The 20,306-nt window shown below is 32.2% G+C and overlaps 2 protein-coding genes across 4 annotated transcripts; one reads left to right on the top strand and one right to left on the bottom strand.

Annotated features, from left to right (window-relative positions):
- Positions 1–2,210: 2,210 nt before the first annotated feature.
- Positions 2,211–7,819, top strand: LOC137822675 (cellulose synthase A catalytic subunit 7 [UDP-forming]). Of its 3 annotated transcripts, none has more exons than XM_090295458.1 (13): positions 2,211–2,331; positions 2,432–2,627; positions 2,719–2,855; positions 3,031–3,070; positions 3,281–3,383; positions 3,466–3,720; positions 3,966–4,311; positions 4,604–4,852; positions 4,963–5,175; positions 5,304–5,475; positions 5,562–5,761; positions 6,227–6,580; positions 7,011–7,819. In XM_090295458.1, the coding sequence occupies exons 1-13, from the start codon at positions 2,257–2,259 to the stop codon at positions 7,596–7,598; spliced, it is 2,928 nt and encodes a 975-aa protein (XP_090151584.1). In that variant the 5' UTR covers positions 2,211–2,256; the 3' UTR covers positions 7,599–7,819. The 3 variants fall into 3 exon arrangements, with proteins under 3 accessions (XP_090151584.1, XP_068483720.1, XP_090151583.1); XM_068627619.2 differs by having other exon boundaries at positions 3,284–3,383; XM_090295457.1 differs by having other exon boundaries at positions 2,217–2,331; positions 5,565–5,761.
- Positions 7,820–8,826: 1,007 nt separating this feature from the next.
- On the bottom strand, positions 8,827–14,737 carry LOC137820996 (uncharacterized). Its single transcript, XM_068625380.2, has 3 exons — positions 14,526–14,737; positions 14,326–14,419; positions 8,827–9,911 (listed from the first exon to the last, which is right to left on the bottom strand). The coding sequence occupies exons 2-3, from the start codon at positions 14,410–14,412 to the stop codon at positions 9,087–9,089; spliced, it is 912 nt and encodes a 303-aa protein (XP_068481481.1). The 5' UTR covers positions 14,413–14,419; positions 14,526–14,737; the 3' UTR covers positions 8,827–9,086.
- Between the last annotated feature and the right edge of the window lie 5,569 nt (positions 14,738–20,306).

A 20,306-nucleotide genomic window follows, 5' to 3' on the forward strand; every position in this document is an offset into this window, starting at 1 on the left:
TTTTCTTGTAGTGTTAAAATACCCTAAAACAAAAGAAAAATAGTAGTTTCAGAAATACAAATTTCCAGGGATAATGAAATCAACTTTCTCATCGAAGCTTAGTGTTGAGGAGATCATCGATCAAGCTTCATCGCCCAGGACACACCATTATTTTAGCTTCACGATTTTAGGTTATGGCCACACCACTTTTCCATCTAAGAGTTTGGAGAAACTCGAATTTTGGGTAATGGCTTAACTTTTCGAAAAAAAACATAATGACTCACAATAATGATTTTGAAAGATAACCTTTACAATTTTTATTTTTTTTAATAATTTATAAAAATCCGCATACAATATCTGTATGTAATAAATGTCTTCCTTTATGTACAGATTAACTTATAATTACATACAGATCTCAGCTTTAAAAAATGTTCCCACCTCAATAACCTTACATACAAATTCTTTCTATGAATAAATTATACAAAATTTATTTATTGTTAAATACGAAAAGATCACTACATAAACAATTTACATAAGAATCTGATTTCGTATGTAACTCATGTATTACATAGGAATTTAGATCAGTATATAAATATCACCACGTAATAAACAAATTTCTTGTAATAATATATTTTATAAATATATTATTATTATAAATATTTATTAATAGTGAATAGAGATTTATCACTCAATGATTAACTTTATATCTAAATTTTCTATTTTATTTTAGATTAATAATTAAGATAAATTAGATTATATTTTTACTTTAATTGTTTTCTCATTTATACCCTCTTAATGTATACTCCATCGTAGAAGTATCTCAGCATGAGTACTTAAGTCCACAATAATATTAACATTATAGGCCATAATAATTTATTAACTATTATTTTTATCATTATTAATATGTATTAAGATAAAAATAATAATATTTTGATTTGGAAAGTGTTTATATATATTATAAAAAAATTTGACAAACATAATTTATTTTTTACAACAAATAATTAACATTATTTAATTTATTAATTGAAATATGAATAACTAATTGCCACAAAAAATTATAATATTTTATTTATTAATGTTATTATTTAATTTTTCATTTAACATGATTATAAAAATTAAAAAGCATTTAGAATTATAATATATATTAATGGAGAAGAGAGAAGACACGAATATGTTCTCATGAGAGAAAATTAAATTGCATCTATTACTTCATTATTAAATTGTTAATATAAAATAAAATAAAAAGTACAGGTTAAGAAATAACTCATTGCACTTATTCTTATTCTAGTTAGTAGATATTTTGTGTATATATATATATATATTAAAAATGTTTTATTTTTATCATGTTAATATATAAATATATATTATAATTTTATCATATGAAATAATTTTACGTGATACAAATATCATATATCATACCAGTTGAGATTATATCTTTACTAGTAATAATAAAACATTATGTATTTTGTTTATGAGATGTAATGCACACGTTTCAATGAACCATTCTCACTAAATCAATATGATTTTCTCTAAACATTCATAGCCTAAGTCTAGAAAGTTGTATATGCTTTATTAATTAATTAAAAAACATTCATATTCTTGTTGTCTCAATGGGTTAGGACGTTGCTAAATTCGGAAGATGGGTTCATATCATATGCATATCTTCACGCAGAATCCTTTTAAATGTTGCTATCACATCTCAATTTTCACAAATCAATGGTTAAACTTACCCCTCACATTAGTAGTTTTGTGGGGTTGTTTTACACATCAATTTCGTGTTACCAGACACCACAGAGGATATCAGAATCCTGAAAAAAATTGAGTTTCAAACTATGCAGCAGCATGATCTGAAATTTAAATAATGGTAGCTAATTTGCATAATAAAACGTCAAGCATTAGGAACAACGTAAGTTTCTACAATAATATTTTGAAACTGAAACATGAAACATGATATGCTTATTCTACCTACGAACCTTAACAAGGAAAGAACATTCACAGATCATCTCAACAGATGCAAAAGATGTGTCTGCATTAATCTCTATTTCATGTACACAAATTAAACTCTAACCCTATAGTTTCAGTTTTTTATTTTTGTTGCAGTATAACTTCAACCCTTCAAATCAATATTAACCCCACAACCATCAATAGCAACCTTATGTGGACACGTGAAAAACGGAGACATGTATGTTTTAGTTTACCTTAATTCATGAGAATAGGTATATATGCAAAAACCCAACCTCTCACACATACTTGCACTGCTTCCATTCCCCACTCACCATGGAAGCTAGTACTGGACTTTTTGCAGGTACTCCAAACAGCAAAGAGCTTGTGGCCATTCAAGGACCCGATGAGGTAAACCATAGAGAAACAAGGAAAATAACTTTTTTTCATAATTATAAGGTAACATTTTCTGTATGTTTGAATAACATAAACCAAACATAACTGGTTGCAGCCTAAGCCGGTGAAGAACTTAGATGGTCAGCTCTGTGAGATATGTGGTGATTCTGTGGGACTTACCGTGGAAGGAGACTTATTTGTAGCTTGTGAAGAGTGTGGTTTCCCAGTGTGCAGGCCATGCTATGAGTATGAGAGAAGGGAAGGGACTCAAGTTTGTCCTCAGTGTCATACAAGATACAAGCGCATCAAAGGTGATTGGAATTTTTTCTACTATAATAATGTATGCTTTTTTATTTATATTTTGTAACTTAAGTTTTGATTGATATTTCTTGATGTGCAAAGGAAGTCCAAGAGTGGAGGGAGATGAGGATGAAGACGATGTGGATGATATTGAACATGAATTCAAGAATGAACAGGTGCAGAAAGGACACATGATCCATGGAGATGATAATGGGAATTCTAAATCAGGTTTAGCAAAGGTAAGTCTAAGAAGTAGGAAAGAATTGTATTCTACAAATTTTAAGTCTATGAAATGAGTTTATTTTAGTTAACTGTGAAATCTCTAATGCACATACAAATGTATAAAGTTATAACTTTGAGATTTTCATTTTTATTTTGGTTGAATTATTAGATTAATTGTGTTGTAACACGTAGGTGAATGGGGAGCTGCTTTCTACTAGTGTGGGAGAACCAGGTATGTTTTTGCCTTCTCTTTTATTAAGAACCAAGTGGAGTACATGCAGTGACCTTTTGTTGAGCTAAAGTTTATAAACCAAACCAAACCATGTACATATATATAACTATTAAGTTTGTGATTTGATATCATGGAACTTTTTGAGGATAAATAAAGAGAAATAGAATGAAGCCAAGACGCTTATCGTGATTAACATATCTTCATAAGAAGCAGGTGCAAAGTTGGATGACAAGGAGAATATAGATGAGTGGATGTTGCGCCAAGGGAATCTATGGCCTGAAACTGATTCCTCAGTTGATCATGAAAAGGCCATGTAAGCACCACAATAACCTTTCATACTAAGGAACTTTGTGATTCCACTTTAATGTAACATTATGTGATAAACCATGATGCAGGAAAGAGCCATTGTCAAGGAAAGTAGCAATACCATCAGGCAAACTCAGTCCTTACAGAATGATGGTTGTGGCTAGATTCCTCCTTCTCTTACTCTTCATTCAGTACAGAATCTTCCACCCTGTACCTGATGCGGTTGGACTATGGTTCATATCTGTAACGTGTGAAATCTGGCTTGCATTATCCTGGTTGATTGATCAGATTCCCAAATGGTTTCCCATTGATCGCGAGACATATCTTGATCGTCTTTCAATCAGGTCATTAATTTCTCTGCACTTGTAATCTAAATGGAGCTAGTTTTCATTTTCATGTAACTTCCAAGAGAAAGACTTTGTGCAAACAATTATAATGATTGAGTCAGGTTATAATTCAAAGTTCATGACACTGTATTTTCCTTATTCATAATTCTTAAGAATACAACGGAGTTTATATGATGGATTCTGCATTTTATAAGAGTTGGAATCTAAATTGATAAGCTAAATGTCTAGAACTTGCACTGCAGGTTTGAACAAGAGAACAAGCCAAATATGCTTTCTCCCATAGATATCATTGTCACTACTGTGGATCCAATCAAGGAACCTCCTCTTGTGACAGCTAACACTGTTCTTTCAATCTTGGCCCTGGATTACCCTGCTGACAAAATCTCATGCTATGTTTCTGATGACGGAGCTTCCATGCTTACCTTTGAAGCTCTTCAAGAAACTGCTGAGTTTTCCAGAAAGTGGGTACCTTTCTGCAAGAAGTTCTCTATAGAACCTAGAGCACCAGAAAAGTACTTCTCTGAGAAAATAGATTTTCTAAAGGATAAGCTTCAATCCACTTACGTAAAAGAACGCCGTACTATGAAGGTTAGCATTAGTAGTCTTAAACTTAATTTCTCCTTTTAAAACATAAAATTGAAAATTTTGTCTACCCTTTTTTTAATTTGATCCCTATGAAAAAAAAAGAGAATATACTCATAGGTCTTTGTGTAGTCACACGCTAAGGCTCCAAACTTTTCAATGTAACAATCTAGAACTAAATTTAGAAAAGGTCAAATATAGGGTAGAACTAACTTTTAATTTAGCAATTAAACTACTGATTTATACTAGTTCGATGGGAAGAACAAGGTTTCATTGTTTGTGTGCATTTGCATGACAGAGAGAATACGAAGAATTTAAGGTGAGAATAAATGCACTAGTGGCTAAATCTATGCGAGTTCCCCCAGAAGGGTGGACTATGAAAGATGAGACACCATGGCCAGGAAACAACTCCAAAGATCATCCAAGTATGATACAGGTCCTTCTTCCTCACAATGTAGGTAATGAACTTCCTTGTCTTGTCTACACATCTCGTGAGAAAAGGCCTGCCTTTCAGCACCACGGCAAAGCTGGCGCAATCAACGCCCTGGTAAGCAGTTCAAGCACCATAATTTCTCAAGATTACATGTTCTCATTCTCTTGACATGAAGCTAAAACAAGCTTTCATTTCTGGTCTAAATGTTGCTTCTGAATTTCCAGCTTCGAGTATCAGCAGTGCTAAGCAATGCTCCTTTTGTGCTCAACTTGGATTGCAATCACTATGTAAATAACAGCAAAGTTGTGCGAGAAGCCATGTGTTTCTTTATGGACATACAACTTGGGAATGGCATTGGCTTTGTACAGTTTCCACTCAGATTTGACAGCCTAGATAGGAATGATCGTTATGCCAACAAAAACACTGTTTTATTTGATGTGAGTGCAACAGTTTTGGCACTGAATTAATTCTCATTATATCACCCTTTTTCTATTTTCTAAATTCATTTATTTGCTTCATTGGAGTAAAATTTGATATGGTGCATTTTGTGTTTGCTTTTCTGCAGATTAACTTACGGTGCCTAGATGGAATTCAGGGACCTGTTTATGTTGGTTCAGCATGTATCTTCAGAAGGAAATGCTTAACTGGCTGTGACTCACCAATGTCTTCAAAACGCCCAAGTATGGTGCAAGTACACTCAAAACAGGATGAGAATGGAGAAGAAGCTAGCATAACAGGTGATCACATTCCTTTATATTTATCAAAAACACACAAAAGAATCATTTTCTTATCTCCTATATCTCAAACTACTCTTCCTTTGCAGCAGCAACAGATGAGGAAAAGGAGCTATTGAAGTCACAGACGGATGATGAAAATAAATTTAGGAAGTCCACACTTTCCATGAACTCTTCATTAACAGAACAAGGTGGTGTTGATCCTTCTTCCAGTCAGGAAGTCCTGCTTAAAGAAGCTATTCATGTCATGAGTTCTAAATATGAAGACAGAACTCTCTGGGGATATGAGGTATTACAGAAAGCTCTTTTCCCTTCCCTCCCAGCATGGATATCTCATATTTTAAATTCTGAAGTCTAGACAAGGTTACAGCTTATGAAATTATTACAGAATGCAAATTTTAAATCCAAAGTGGAATGGATATATTTTTCAAAAATATTTTAGTTTATATGTAATTTAAACACAAGTTTTAACACTTCCAATCAGTTACTAAATTATCTTTGATATGACAATAATATGAAAAGTCATCAAATTTATCAGTTATTTGTAATTAGATGACAAAACAAAAGCCTTTTACACTGTCAAGTATTATTTATTCTTTTCCTCATTTTAAGTAAAGAAAAACTTGCAACTTACCTATTTGTCATCATCACTGTTCATATTTGTCTCTGGACAAAAGTTGAAGAAACTAAACAATATAACAAAAATTATTTCAAGTGGTAGATAAAAGAGGTGAAATATTTTTTGAATGCTCAGGAGGGTTTAAGCTATGGATCTATAGCAGCAGATACTCTGACAAGTTTGAAGATGCATTCTCATGGTTGGAGGTCTGTATATTGCATGCCAAAAAGAGATCCATTCAGGGGTACAGCTCCTATCAACCTCACAGATAGACTCAACCAGGTGCTGAGATGGGCAGTGGGATCACTTCAGATCCTATTCAGCCGCCATTGCCCTCTTCTGTATGGCTTCAATGGTGGAAAACTCAAGGGACTCCAAAGGATTGCCTATATTAACAGCACTGTCGACCCCTTCAGCTCAATACCCCTCCTAATATATTGTATCATTCCTGCTATATGCTTGCTCACTGATAAATTCATCACACCATCGGTATCAATTATTTCCTTTTATTTATTATATCATTACTTTCATTTGCTTTATAGAAAAAAGACACATTATATGTCATTGGATAATCAGTAACCTCTAACATACCAACTTGAAAGATATGTTTCAATTGAGCATGCTAGATTAAATCAACTCTAATGCTTATGTTTGTTGCATATTTTTCAAACCCCGCATAAAATCTCAAATCATAATGAAGAAAAGTAAATAACAGTGATACATGAACACCTAACTAAATAGTATAAACACTCATTTATACATGTCCCTTTCTTTCCCTAAACAATATTAAAAAATAATTGGAGAGAAAGTGAAAGATGCTCTTTTAAATGGTGCAAAACGTAGTGTAAAAATAATTTCTTTACTGTTTTTTCCTTCCTATCAAAGAGTCATTGCCTGATGAAGAGTAATTGATTTCCAGGTTGGCACTTTTGCTAGTCTAATTTTCATCTCATTGTTCATCTCAATCTTTGCCTCGGCGATTCTTGAATTGAGATGGAGTGGAGTCAGCCTTGAGGAGTGGTGGAGAAGCCAGCAATTCTGGGTGATTGGCAGTGTGTCTGCAAACCTCTTTGCCGTTGTGCAAGGCATTATGGGAGCCCTGCCACTGGGTAGAGTCAACACAAACTTCAGCATTGTATCAAAGGCACCAGATGATGGAGAGTTTCGTGAACTCTATACCATTAGATGGACTGCACTTCTAATACCTCCAACCACCATCATAATAATCAACCTCATTGGTATTGTGGCTGGCTTCACAGATTCCATAAACAGTGGTGGAAGTTCTTGGGGAGCACTGCTTGGGAAACTCTTCTTTTCTTTATGGGTTATTGTCCATTTGTACCCTTTCCTTAAAGGTCTAATGGGTAGGCAGAACAGAACACCAACTCTTATTGTCATATGGTCTGTGCTCTTGGCTTCTATCTTCTCCTTGGTTTGGGTGAGAGTTGACCCTTTTGTGTTGAAAACCAAAGGACCTGATGCCAAACAATGTGGAATCAGTTGCTGATTCTACATCTCAAGATGCATGTCATTTATTTACGAGTATGAAGTGTGAAACAACAATCTAGGTCCACATAGATTAGTAATGGTAGAGCAAAAATTTTGTGAAAGAAAAAAATTGCAACATGTCCTTGCCTTTCCTTTTTTGCTTTTTCATTAGTGTACTTAATTTTGCCAATTGAAGCAGAAGTGTTCCCAGGATTCCTTTCTTGGCTGCACATGAGATCACATCTTAAAATGGTTATTGGACTGACTGAAATCTAAAGAAGATATCAAATCTAGCATCTTTATTGAACCAACTTTTGCAAAAGCTTTAAGAACATGGATTTTTTTTATCATATCAACAAGTCCTGAATGGGCTATTATAAAATGTTTGTGGCAATTGAATCTCTAAATGTGCATTTTAGTGTGAAAAGTTCTAATTGTGCGAATCAAGTCCAAGGTATCATATGATTTTAGTCTCCAAACAAGTCAGGATGGTGGATAGATATGGAAGGGAGTAAGTGGTTTGATGAAGAACTGGAATGGGAAATAGGGGATGGGAAGAATACTGTGTTTTGGGAGGATAGGTGGTTGGGAAAGGAATCACTTATTGATAAATATCACAGAAATTTTAGAAACTCAACAAAATAGGAAGGACAATGTAGTATGGGTAGATGGCAAGAGGAGGAATGGATGTGGGAGTTGAGGTCAATTTAACACCTTGAATCTTCTGAGTGTTTTCTTTCTTGATTCTTCCTTGTTAACCATCTAGATATTTTTTTACTGGTTTTCTCTCATTCAAGTGGTTGACTGTCCGAGTGAATTTATTTTTGAGCTATGTCATCAACAAGCACAAAACATGCATATGCAATTATGTGTGGAAGATTAGACAAGTTTAAGAAAGCAGCAAACACATGAGGAGTTAGACGACTTTGATATCATCAGAAAACTCCAATGTGACATTGGATATCGTAAGAACAGGTCAAAAAAAGATCACAAAAATAAAAGTCATTTTATTTCAGTTATATTCGTAACAACCTCTTAATAATTTTTAAGTACAAAAATTCCCAACCAACTTTCTAGAAGATACTTAATCTATTTTAATGTTATTTTTTTTTCTAGAATTTATGTGAGTCTAGTATCGTCTATAAAAAGAAACCCCATTAAGAGAAAAAGAGATCAAATTTTATTTTGGGCTAATTCAAGGGAGAAGTTAATCACTCGACACACATAAAAGTCTTTGAGTCAGAACAAGTTCAAACAGATTTTTGTGAGTTAAAGGTTTAAAAATAGAATAATTCATACATCTTACCTCATGTCACAACAGCAACTACACACTACAACTATTACATGGCTATGCTCTATAACTGTATATTGTAGTTTCAATAAACAATCATTTATGTAACATCAACATAAACTACAGTCATCATCAAACAGATTTAAAAGGGTCAGAATGAGGAGACGCCTAGAGCTTATTAATCTATTGCCTGCTCCAGCCTTTGACCTCACCACTTCAACTCCCATGATTTCCATTCTCAGTCAACTCAGCTTCAACCTTCTTATTTATCTCATCAAGCTTCTCATGTTCTTCACTATTCACTATTGTTCCTTCTATTTTCTCAACTTCTTCAAGTTTACTAGTACTCTTGATGTATTCCTCTTTGTTCACACCTTCCACTTCAACTGTTTTGTCAGCAGTAGTGCATGTTTCAGATTTCTCTGGCTCCCCAGATCTGTGATATTCTTTTCTCTCTTCGTGTGGTTGCCCAATCTTTTCTTCATCTTTTCTCAGAGAAACTTCAGCACCCTCAGTTCCTTTGTTAACAACTTTATCTTCCAATGCGTGTAGTTCTCCATCAGCATTGGATTTTTCCTCGTCATTAATATTTTCTCCAGCTTTAGCATCTCCAGGATGAGTTGATTTGTTGATATTTGTATCCTCCGCACTCTTGTCATCTTGATTTTCCGTTACCGCATTCTTTTCCTTCTCTATATCTTCATCAACCTTGGTGATATCATCAGCTGCTTGCATATCCGTTTCCTTTGTGTCCTCTTCTTTTTCTTCCTGAAAAGTTTCTTTTTGTGAAGCTGGTGTTCTTTTACTACGTTTCTTTGGGGGTTCGCTTTCTGTTGGAGACACTGCCTTGGCCTTCTCACTGATTCTTGCAGACCTTCTTGGGGTCTCACCAGTGCCCCAATCAAATTCTGATACATCTGGACCACCAGGGTGTGCTTTCAAATATTTTTCCAACTGCTTCCTGTTATTGATCTCCTCTCCTGTTGGTGAAGTGAACACAATCTCATTTTTTTTTGGAGTCCCAGTTTTCTTTGGGATGAACTGCAATGAAGTACAGTATGTAATTTGTTGATCATCATCATCTAACAGGAAAAATTAAGCAAAAAATAACAATCATAATACAAGATTTTGGTTGAGGTTTTGTGTTAGGAATAGGGACAAGACATAAGAAAGGCGAACAAACTTGAAGTGAACATTAAACACCAAGCCCAAACCCATGACCAGATGGAAGCCCAATACCTAATACAAGGCTTATTAAATATTAGACTGTCCATGATAAGTGCAAGAGCTAAAAGGTGTACAAAATATTAATGCAAATTCTCCCTGCACCTATGTACCTTATCCCTACACTTCCATATTTTTTCTTTAATTCCAACTCTACCCTCCTAAGTATATGTATGGGTTTTTGTGTTTGATGGAGAGTGGGGTGTGTTCTTTATTTTCAAGTGCTCTTGGTTGCCGGTGATGGTGGTGGATGTAAGTTTTATGGTGTTTTACCGTTCATTTTCTGTTCGCTTATTTTTTATTTATTTATTTTCGTGTATACTGGATTGTAAAATCCATGTAAGGAGGTGAAGCTATGGAGGTGCAGAAAAAAAAACCAATATTAAATGATTAATGTAAGATTGGAACCCCTAGCCTCAAGCTTATTTATGTCTCACTTAACCAGCTAGGCATATTAGTTATGCTTGCAATGTTGGAATTTTTTTTTCATGTATTTACTTCCAAGTGCAAGAGAACTAAATTGTGTAAATAATTTGGGAATGAATGGAATTAACATGTTTTAGTTATCACTGAGTGTGAGAAATTTCTTTGCTAGGGTTCTTCTTTCAACAATTTGATCTTATCAAGAAATTATTAATTTTTGTGACGATCCTCAAGACTTATCAAACATCTTTTTGTTTGTGGCACCTACCCTTACATTCTCGTTCTTTCTAATTGCAGTTGTACAAGTTAGAATCTTTAATTCCCAATATTGCAATTTTAGGGTTCATATTTCTCCAATTTACTTTCAATCATAATTTGAGTTTTACAAAGCCCTTTTTAGTGTTTTAGGGGTCAAAATTGCAAATCAAATCGTGAACTTTCACCTCGTGTTAGAACCACCCAATTCTGAGTTTTGTAATGTCTTAGATCTGAAATTCAGAGGCATAGAAGAAACCTCATCATTTGGTATAAGAGCTTGTTACTAGTGCTAGTTTTTGGGCATCAATTTAGTGGGAAATAGGGCTGCTAACATCCCGTTTCTACAAAAAAAAAAAACGCAAAAAAAAGCCATAGAAACTTGATTGCTTGAAGGCTGCAAGAAGTCATTACATTGGCTGCCAAGTAGGTGTTACAAAAACCCTAATATTAACTGCTTGTTTGAAGCCAAATTTGAGAGTTAAAATTTTTGAATTGGGGGTTGATTTGGTGCTGAAATTTATATAATGTCTGGCCGAAATTTGTAGATGTTAAAAAGAAAGGAAGAACCGGTGACATTTGAAATTGGTTTAGAAGATTTGTTATTTGGGGTAATTAAGTTCTTGAAGCTTTTTTTTTATAATTTTCTGGACCTAGTGAACTCAATTTATCTTAATTAAGTTTCCTTGTTCTAGTAGTGTCTCTAGTGTATCTTCTGGTTACCGAATTGTTTGTCTTGTTTTCCTAAGGTGTCAATTATCCTCAGCGTCAAATGTCTTCTCTAATTTTTTTTCTCCCATAGGAATCATGTTTGTCTTGTTTGTTGATAATCAAATTGTTCTTTGCTACTTTTTTGTTGGCCTAACTCAGCCCCATAAAACTGGCTCATAGGGTTGAGGTTTGCACCCACTTATATACAATGAAATGTCCTAATCTCTAGTCGATGTGAGATCTTCAACATTGGTGCTAAAATTATGTTTTAAATTTTGTGATTGCCACTCTTAAAAGTAATTCCTAATTATAGATTTATTGATTATCATAAGAAACTTAAGTGGAGAACAATAGGAAAAAGGCAAGAGTGTTGCATTACTGAAAAGCCAATTTGAGTGTAAACACACTGGAACCATCCATTAGAGTGTAAACACATGAGAAGTGTGGTGAGGTCCACTACTTTTCTTGACAATTTCATTTGACGTATGACAAAATTAGAGAAGATAGAAAAAAGATTTGAAAGAAGATACCAAGAAATAATACAAAAATTGAAGGAACTTGATGAAAAAGAGAGGGAAATGAAAGAAGAGTTTAGAGAAAACGAGGAAATGCTAAAAAGAGAAACTGAAGAAAGGAGAAGGAGGAAGAGGAAAAAGAAAAGAGGGGAAGAGAAAGAGTTTAGAGAAAAAGAAGAAAAAGAAAAGTTAGAAAAAAACAAGAGAAGTGGAAAAGTTACTTTAAAGTCCTCTAGTGACATTATTGAAAAAGATTCTGTTAAAGGGGACTGCAAAATTTGGATCACTTCTTCTATTTCAAATTATGAATCTAACTTATATTTGAAATTACTAATCATATAAATCTTTTTGTTTTATTGCCCAAGGAAAGAGTTGTATATTAAGGAGCAATAGCAAAATAATTTGGAGAAGAAAGGAAGATAAAAGAAGAACCAAGCTAGATGATGGATGAATATGTATTAAATACCAAGTCCTTTAGCCTTAAATTTAACCAACATTGTATGGAATTTAAAAAACATTTTTCTTAGATTTTTTTTGTTGCTTTTGAGGAAGTTTCTAATATTTGCATTGGATTGACTTAGTTGTGAAACTTGAAAATAGTCCATTAATTTTAGTATTGTTTGAGTTTTTTTTATAGGGTGCGTTTTATCCTGAAAAAGGTCTACAAACACATTGATAATACGATATTTGTCTCTCATACGATTCAAATCTCAATTTAGATAGATTTTATTTTTTAGATCACTTAACATTGGCCTAACACTTATGTTTGTAGGTTTTTTTTTTTTTTTATGTTTGTAGGTAATAAAAAACTAAATCCGAAGTCAGAATTCTTAGTATGATAGGTGCATGGATAAAAGACCAAGAAGAAGGCTTGAGTTAGAATAAAAAGATTATTTTTGTGTTGTGTCTTTATCAGGCCTTTGTATTTATTCTTATATTTTATAATTAGAGGATTTTATGGACATTATATTTATTAGTTAATTAGATTCCTTATTGGATAGGTAAAATTAGTGGATGAGCCTAGTAGTCTTTGTGAGAAAAATTCTCTTTAGATTCTTGAGTAGAACTTTTGATTCTAATGAATTGCTAATTCAATGTGACAAATCTTATTTGACTTATTAATCAATTTTTATTGTGGTGTCTTCTTCATTATCTGATCTCCTTCCATGTTTTCTATTTTCTTAATCATTCAGTGGACATGTCAAAAACAATTCATTCTCCCTAATCCTTGGTTAGACGTCATCACTTACCTCCCAAGACCTTGACAGAACCAAACCTAGTCATAATAAACATTCCAAGAACCCAATTCAAATCTTCATAGGTGCAAGGTTCTTTCTCCTAACTTTCTCTTGGGCCTCTTGAAGTTTGAGTGGAAAGATCCACCCTCTCTTCTAAACCTTTAACCAATCTTTACATCATTAATAGTAATACAACATCAGTATAAAGTAGGTAGTTTTAAAGGGTATCTTCCAATCATGTTCAGATATCATCCCAATAGTATTATTGACAAACTAATAGAATCTGGTATTTCACTGCAGATTTTAGGGATATCACATGAGGAGCAAGCTTCTCATTAAATAACCCAGCAACAAAGAACATAAAAGAAACAAATAAGGAAAGAAAGAAGAATACAGAGGATACATATCAGCATTTTAAATCTCAAAAAGTGGCGCATTGCAGCCGACCCCAAAATTGCTTTCTGAAACATTTTTTTAGTTCATATCATAGAGTATACATAGAAATTCTAGATGACAATAAAGTTACTCAAAATTGATGATATTTTTTAATGATATAGCATGTACATGAGTCTATGATTTCATAAGAAACATTACAATAGAAATGTGGCATACAGCCTCTAAAAGTTTAAATCTAATAACCAATGCAGTATATCACATAAGAGTATATGTGGGATACATCACATAAGATAAGACCCACAATAGAATCAATCAAAACGCATTTCCAGATATAGAAAATATTGGGCCAGACCACAGAACCCTAACAAACACTTGACACTCGTCTGTTGTATAATTTTCTGAGTGTATTTCATGAGAATTTTGAAGCACTTTTATTCAACATGAGACAATTCAACACAAACTAGCCAAAGGTACAAAAAGCCCTAATTTATGTATTGTCGGAGTATTGAAATCACGCAGTGGAGTCCGAATATGGCGAGAAAGAAAAAAAAAAAAAAAAGACCCACATTGAAGGCAAAGCAAGAACGGGGCACAAAACCCACCTATTAAGGTGACTTAAGCAGTGAATCCCACTCAACGAAATAGTCAAAGCGAAAGAGTGCATTAATAACAGAAAGAGAAACAGTTGTAAACCTTCTTCTTCCAACCAGGTGGAGCAGGCAGCTCCAAAGTGTAAGTTCCCTCACTAGCATCACCCTCTTGCTCCACTAAGCTCGCCATCTTTTACCTGCAAAATTCATCACACAGAAAAAATTCCCTTATTTAAAAAAAAAGTGGTAGAAAATAATAACACAGGACATCGGAGCCAAAGAACAAAGAAAAATAAATCTAACCTTGTTTTTATTGCTATTTTTTAATTCCAGTGACTCTGAAATTGGGAATTGTAATGCTTGGTGTTGTGTTTGGGATGATGAAGAGGAGAAAGGTAACTAAGAAGAAGAGGGTTGAGAGGAGATGGAACACATGCGAAGTCACCAGAAAAGAAATTGTGGAGAAGCAGTTTTGCTCGTATTGTAAGAGGCACTGAGTAGGGTCACGGTGCTCTATCTTTAAGCCACCTGTCCTTCTTCTTGTCTTAACTTGTGCAGGATAATATTTTTACATAATATGGTAAATAATTGATTTTTAATATTTATGATAAAATATTATTTTAAGTATATTTAATTTTGCATTCCATTATTTAAATTATGAGATAAAATTATTTATAAATTGAAGTTATAAAAAAGCTAATTAAAAAGTAATTTAGAGATAAAGGTAAAACATAAAAAGAATGAAGATAAATTAACATAGATAAAATCTCCATTTAAAAATAAAATAGATAAAAAGATTAATTAACTGTGGAAAGATTTGTAAAAAGGTAGTACAAATAGGTAGTTCCCTATGTCACATATTTATATATGTATAGAACTTAAGAAGTTAGGTCGTGGAGAGAGATTAAGAATTTCATGAGGTAGTCTGATTTCTTGGAAGTTTTATCTCCAACGTATTTCTACTTTTTGTAATATCTTAGAAAAAAAATAATAAATAAATCTAAATGCTTAGAAATTGAAAAATATATAGATTGTCTTCTAGTGACTACCTTTTTGGATAATGTAGAACTTATTTTCTTAGAGAGACAAATTATTTTCTCTCAATTCTATCTTTTTCTTTTCTCTCTCTAAATCTTTAATTTCATCACAATTTAATCTTTATCGAATTCTTTAGGAGATAAAGTTTTTAACGTGATCTTATATGTCCTATGTGCATTAAAGAGTTGGTATTAGCAATACCATGATGTATATTATTTTTATCATATTGTCATAGTTTTCCTAATAACAATATCCTCTCTCAATTCTATCTCTTTCTTTTCTCTCTCTCTATATCTTTAACTTCATCACAATTTAATCTTTATCGAATTCTTTAGGAGATAAAGTTTTTAACGTGATCTTATATGTCCTACGTGCATTAAAGAGTTTGTATTAGCAATACCATGATGTATATTATTTCTATCATATTGTCATAGTTTTCCTAATAACAATATCTTCTCTCAATTCTATCTCTTTCTTTTCTCTCTCTCTCTCTATATCTTTAACTTCATCACAATTTAATCTTTATCGAATTCTTTAGGAGATAAAGTTTTTAACATTATCTTATATGTCCTATGTGCATTAAAGAGTTGGTATTAACAATACCATGATGTATATCATTCCTATCATATTGTCATAGTTTTCCTAATAACAAATGGCTTGATTCCATAGGAACAAAGTCACATACAATTTTATTATAAAATTTACTAATGGAAAAGGATACAAGTACTTGTTGGTTCACATCAATCTCACATTCATCACTTAGCCATTGCAGTTTGTAAGGTTTAGCATGAGAAAGGGTTGTAAGTTGAAGTTTTTTTTATCATCCTTTGACTTGTAATGCGTGGGTATAAACATTTTTCTCGAACAATCTTTAAAAGCATTACAAGTTATGATTGACATCATCTTGCATTTTTCAATATCACTAGTCCCTTGGATCCACCAAAACAAGACACAACCATCAATTTATAAAGAAGAAAACTTAATAATGTCCAAGTTCAAATATTCATAAGAAAAGAAAATTTGATCTACTTTCATCTCCCATTTTATGTAAACATTAAGATTAGAATTACCTATAAATCTAGGAAATTTAACATTATTTGTATTGAATATTTTTTATCTCCAACCCCATGTGTATGTCTTTCCGTCCTTGCAACTCTCCTTTCTTGGTGGTAGAAATCATCTCGATAACTTTCATATATGGAAGAAACTTTCATATAACAAAACCCACAAAAAATGATGAAAACAGTTAAAGAACTCCAATGAACATTCAATAGGCAAATATTTAAAAAAATTGGGACTAAAGTTTTCAAGAGACATGCTAGTTCATCTAGTTTTTAAATCTTTCTTTATTTTTTATTTTCTTTGAACTTCCTTGGTATTTTAAGAACATACATGTCTTAGTTTTCTTAGATTTCCAACCCCTAAAATGATTTGTTTTTTTTATCTGGTTTCTTGAATTCGATTACCCAAAAGAACAATCACAAAGAAAATGAAAGTACCACATTTGTATCCTCCATCATGAACATCTTATATTGATGTTTCAGCAACATTAATTTGCTTCATCTAACCTCCTTTGGACCCTCATGAGCCTGGACCAAAGTATCTCACATTTCCTTGACACATGTTAGAGAGTGCACTTATTACAATTCTTCCTCAAATAGAGAACTCTTGGCCTAAAGTCCAACAATCCTAATTTTGATTAAGTGTTTCCACAATAAAGTGTAAAACATGAACATGAACATGATTGGTCTATAAGAAAGTGGGTTATACAAAATAGCAGATAATGTAAGATGCAAGTGTTTAATACAACAATCTTTTCGTAAATATTGTCTAATGATGGCTATTTTGTCGATATTTTTTGTATGCCTCAAGATCAAACATAAGCTTTTGCATATGATAGAGTGCAACAGAAGCAATTTTATAGCTTAACTAATTTTTTTGGCTAAAACTTTTTAAAAATGTATTCTCACAATAACTCTCATTCCTAAGTTAGTACAAATAATAATAAAGTAAAATATAAATAGATGGAGAAATAGGAGAAATACATAAGGTATTTTTATACCGATTCGTATAATTATGCAGACTACATTTAGTTCTCAATCAACAAATTGAGTTCCACTAAGTAGTCTAATGTTGCAAAGTACAATACGAGTATTATTTAGGCTCGTAGCCACTCTTTGCTAACATCGTTCAAGTATTCTTTCTACAAGTCACTTTTGGCTTAACCAAGTATTCTTTCACAAGTCATTCATGACTTAACTAAGTATTCTTGTACAAAACATTATTGGCTTAACCACGTATTCTTTCATAAATTACTCCTGACTCAAATAAGTATTCTTGTACAAGTCATTCCTTGCTCAAATGAGTATTCTTTGAGCAACAACCACTTTGGACTAATAACCAAGTATTATTTGTCAAAAAATCACTCCTAACTAGAATACGTGAAAGGTGTAAGTAGTGATTAAGAGATCACACAAATGCTCACTAGAGAGAATTATTGTTTGTTGACATATATTATATTTGTACACTCTCTTCTAGTTAGCTAATAAGACACAAACAATGTTATTTATAAAGCTTTTTAATGGACGCAAAAATTTCAGCAAAGTTTCAACATAATACAATGTGGTTTGTCTATATCTTATTCTTCTCAAATTGTTTTATATAGGCTCTTAAGAAAGTAGCCATTATAAATTTGTTTCTAGTCATTGAACAACTTCAACTCTTCTAAATGTCATTTTTTTACCTGATGAGCTTCACTGTGAATGATGTATTAAATGCACTCTATGCAACATTAAATGCCCTTTTCTTATTTTACGTAACTTTTCAAAAGTTGGATTTACGTATCTTTTCTTAAGCATTATGCCTTTACTTAACTTTGATTAAAGTACATAGCTGTATGAAACAGATAATCTTTCTAGAATTATTAATGTTGTTGTCAGGGGATTGTTGAAGAAAAACATTTTTATCTCTTTATCCAAGAGATAATTTGATGTGATTTGTGTTTGCATATGGATCTCTTTGGCAGATGAAAATAACAAATATTTCCTGCAACATAAAATAAGCGCATAGATATTCGAGAGGTACAAGGTTAACTAATAGCATGTGTGTATCGTCTAAGCATCAATTTATGCTTATTAGTCATAAAGATAAGATGACATAGTGTTGTATCGTCCATTAGATGAAATACTTATGTCTTACATGATCTATTGATGAACTAAGATATCATTTTATGGACGAAGCATGATCACGTTTCTACTTAGATGTTTTCAACACTTAATAAAAAAATTTAGGGTGTTGAACTTTTTCTCTAACACAAAGACAAGCGTGAAAGGAAGATAAAATACCAATGGGTGAGAGAAAAGAAAAGGAGTGAAGTACTTGGTAAGGATCTTCGTAAAGTGTCAACTAAGAAAGATAGTGAGAGATAGTATGTTTATTTCATGGATATATTTAAAAGGCTCCAAATCAATATTTCTCTAATGCATTGGAGAAAACGTCTACAATATGAAAAATTCATGAAAGAGCTATTGGTGAATAATAAAATACTTGTTGAGGAGGACATAATTGAATTGGAAGTAGGATACACTGCTATCATTTAGAAATATTTACCTCCCAAGTTGAAATATCTTTGGATCTTCACGATTCTTATCACTAAAGGAAAATTTTCAAATGGGAGAACATTTACTTGATTTTGGGGTTAAGATTAATTTGATTATCCACGCTCTCAAAAATAAAAGAGGCAAAATTCAAACCCACATGATTCAAATGGAGAACATATAGCTCAAATTTCCCCTATAGGGTGGTGGAAAACATGTTGGTAAATGTTGAAAATTTTATTTTTCCTAGATATTTAGTTATCATGAACATAAAGGAAGACTCATAAGTACTCATTTTTTGGGAAGACCTTTAATGATAATCGTTCAAGTCCTTATTAATGCTGATGATGATAAGTTCAAATTAAAGGTACACGATGAAGATGTTAATTTTGATGTTTTCTAAACCATTCAACATCCCAAAAAAAATGGGGTATGTTTTAAAATAAAGGTACTTGATAAGAATTAACTAGTGACATTAAAGAAGAATTAACTAGGCAGATGGATATGGAAAGAAGGAATTGGATACTTTAAATAAGAACTTATTTTGAGGCCAAGTTTTTCTTATTTCATCTTACTTTTATTTACTTTAATTTTATAGTTTTCATGTGTATTTTTTTTTTTTGTATTTTTGTATATTTTCTTTTATTTGTAATTATTTTCTATGTCTTTTCTTTGATTTGCATTTATTTTCTGTGTATTTTCTTTTCTTGTATTTTTTGTTATTTTCTTTTCTGAACACTGGACATAGACTGTAAAAAGTTCTTCATGTCAATGATATTTTTTTATGAAAAATTCTTGTGTTAATTATGGGAGGAAAATATTTTATCGTTGTATTTGTTTCTTACGTATTGACTAATATAGCTTAATGAGTTGAATTCTATGCTTAACTAGCTGGGTTGCAATATCTAAATTTAAATGTTGTCTTCATTTTTTTTTCATGAAATACAAAATACATTTGGTATTTTTACAGTTAAAATATTATCAAGGTCTTCTTGCCTTTTATGAGCTACAAGCCGAAAAAACTCACCTTGGATTTTCTTTATACTCGTAACTCTATTGAGTGAAAAATGTTGTTGTTCTTTCAGAACCCAAACATATGAAAAAAAAACAATTATAATTCATACCTGAAAGATTGAAAGAACAATTAGTCATAATGAACAAAAAAAAAAAAAGAGTTTGGTATGGACGTTAATCACCTAAAAAATAAAATATTTTAAGGTTGGTGTGTACAAACACTAACTCATAGATACTTTAAAATTATAATAATAATAATAATAAATAATTAAAGAAATAATCTATTAAATCCTAAAACCTAAACTATAAACAAACCAATCCAAAACAAGACGTGAAGAGTAAACTTGCTGACAACTGTAGAATTGAATAAAAATGTTAACTTGTGGAAAGGTAAAAAGGTAAAAGAGTTGGTAGGCCATCAAATGAAGAATTAACC

Source organism: Phaseolus vulgaris, chromosome 9 (genome assembly GCF_051622355.1).
Source record: "Phaseolus vulgaris cultivar YP4 chromosome 9, ASM5162235v1, whole genome shotgun sequence".
NCBI classification, from domain to species: domain Eukaryota; kingdom Viridiplantae; phylum Streptophyta; class Magnoliopsida; order Fabales; family Fabaceae; genus Phaseolus; species Phaseolus vulgaris.

What these genes read in the sequence shown, in the direction of transcription:
- LOC137822675 (XM_090295458.1), top strand. Translation starts at nt 2,257, where the DNA reads ATGGAAGCTAGTACTGGACTTTTTGCAGGTACTCCAAACAGCAAAGAG. An exon ending in AAGAACGCCGTACTATGAAG is followed by an intron (nt 4,312 to 4,603) that starts GTTAGCATTAGT and finishes TTTGCATGACAG; the next exon opens with AGAGAATACGAAGAATTTAA. An exon ending in AAAACACTGTTTTATTTGAT is followed by an intron (nt 5,176 to 5,303) that starts GTGAGTGCAACA and finishes GCTTTTCTGCAG; the next exon opens with ATTAACTTACGGTGCCTAGA.
- LOC137820996 (XM_068625380.2), bottom strand. Translation starts at nt 14,412, where the DNA reads ATGGCGAGCTTAGTGGAGCAAGAGGGTGATGCTAGTGAGGGAACTTAC. An exon ending in CACCTGGTTGGAAGAAGAAG is followed by an intron (nt 9,912 to 14,325) that starts GTTTACAACTGT and finishes ACTTCATTGCAG; the next exon opens with TTCATCCCAAAGAAAACTGG.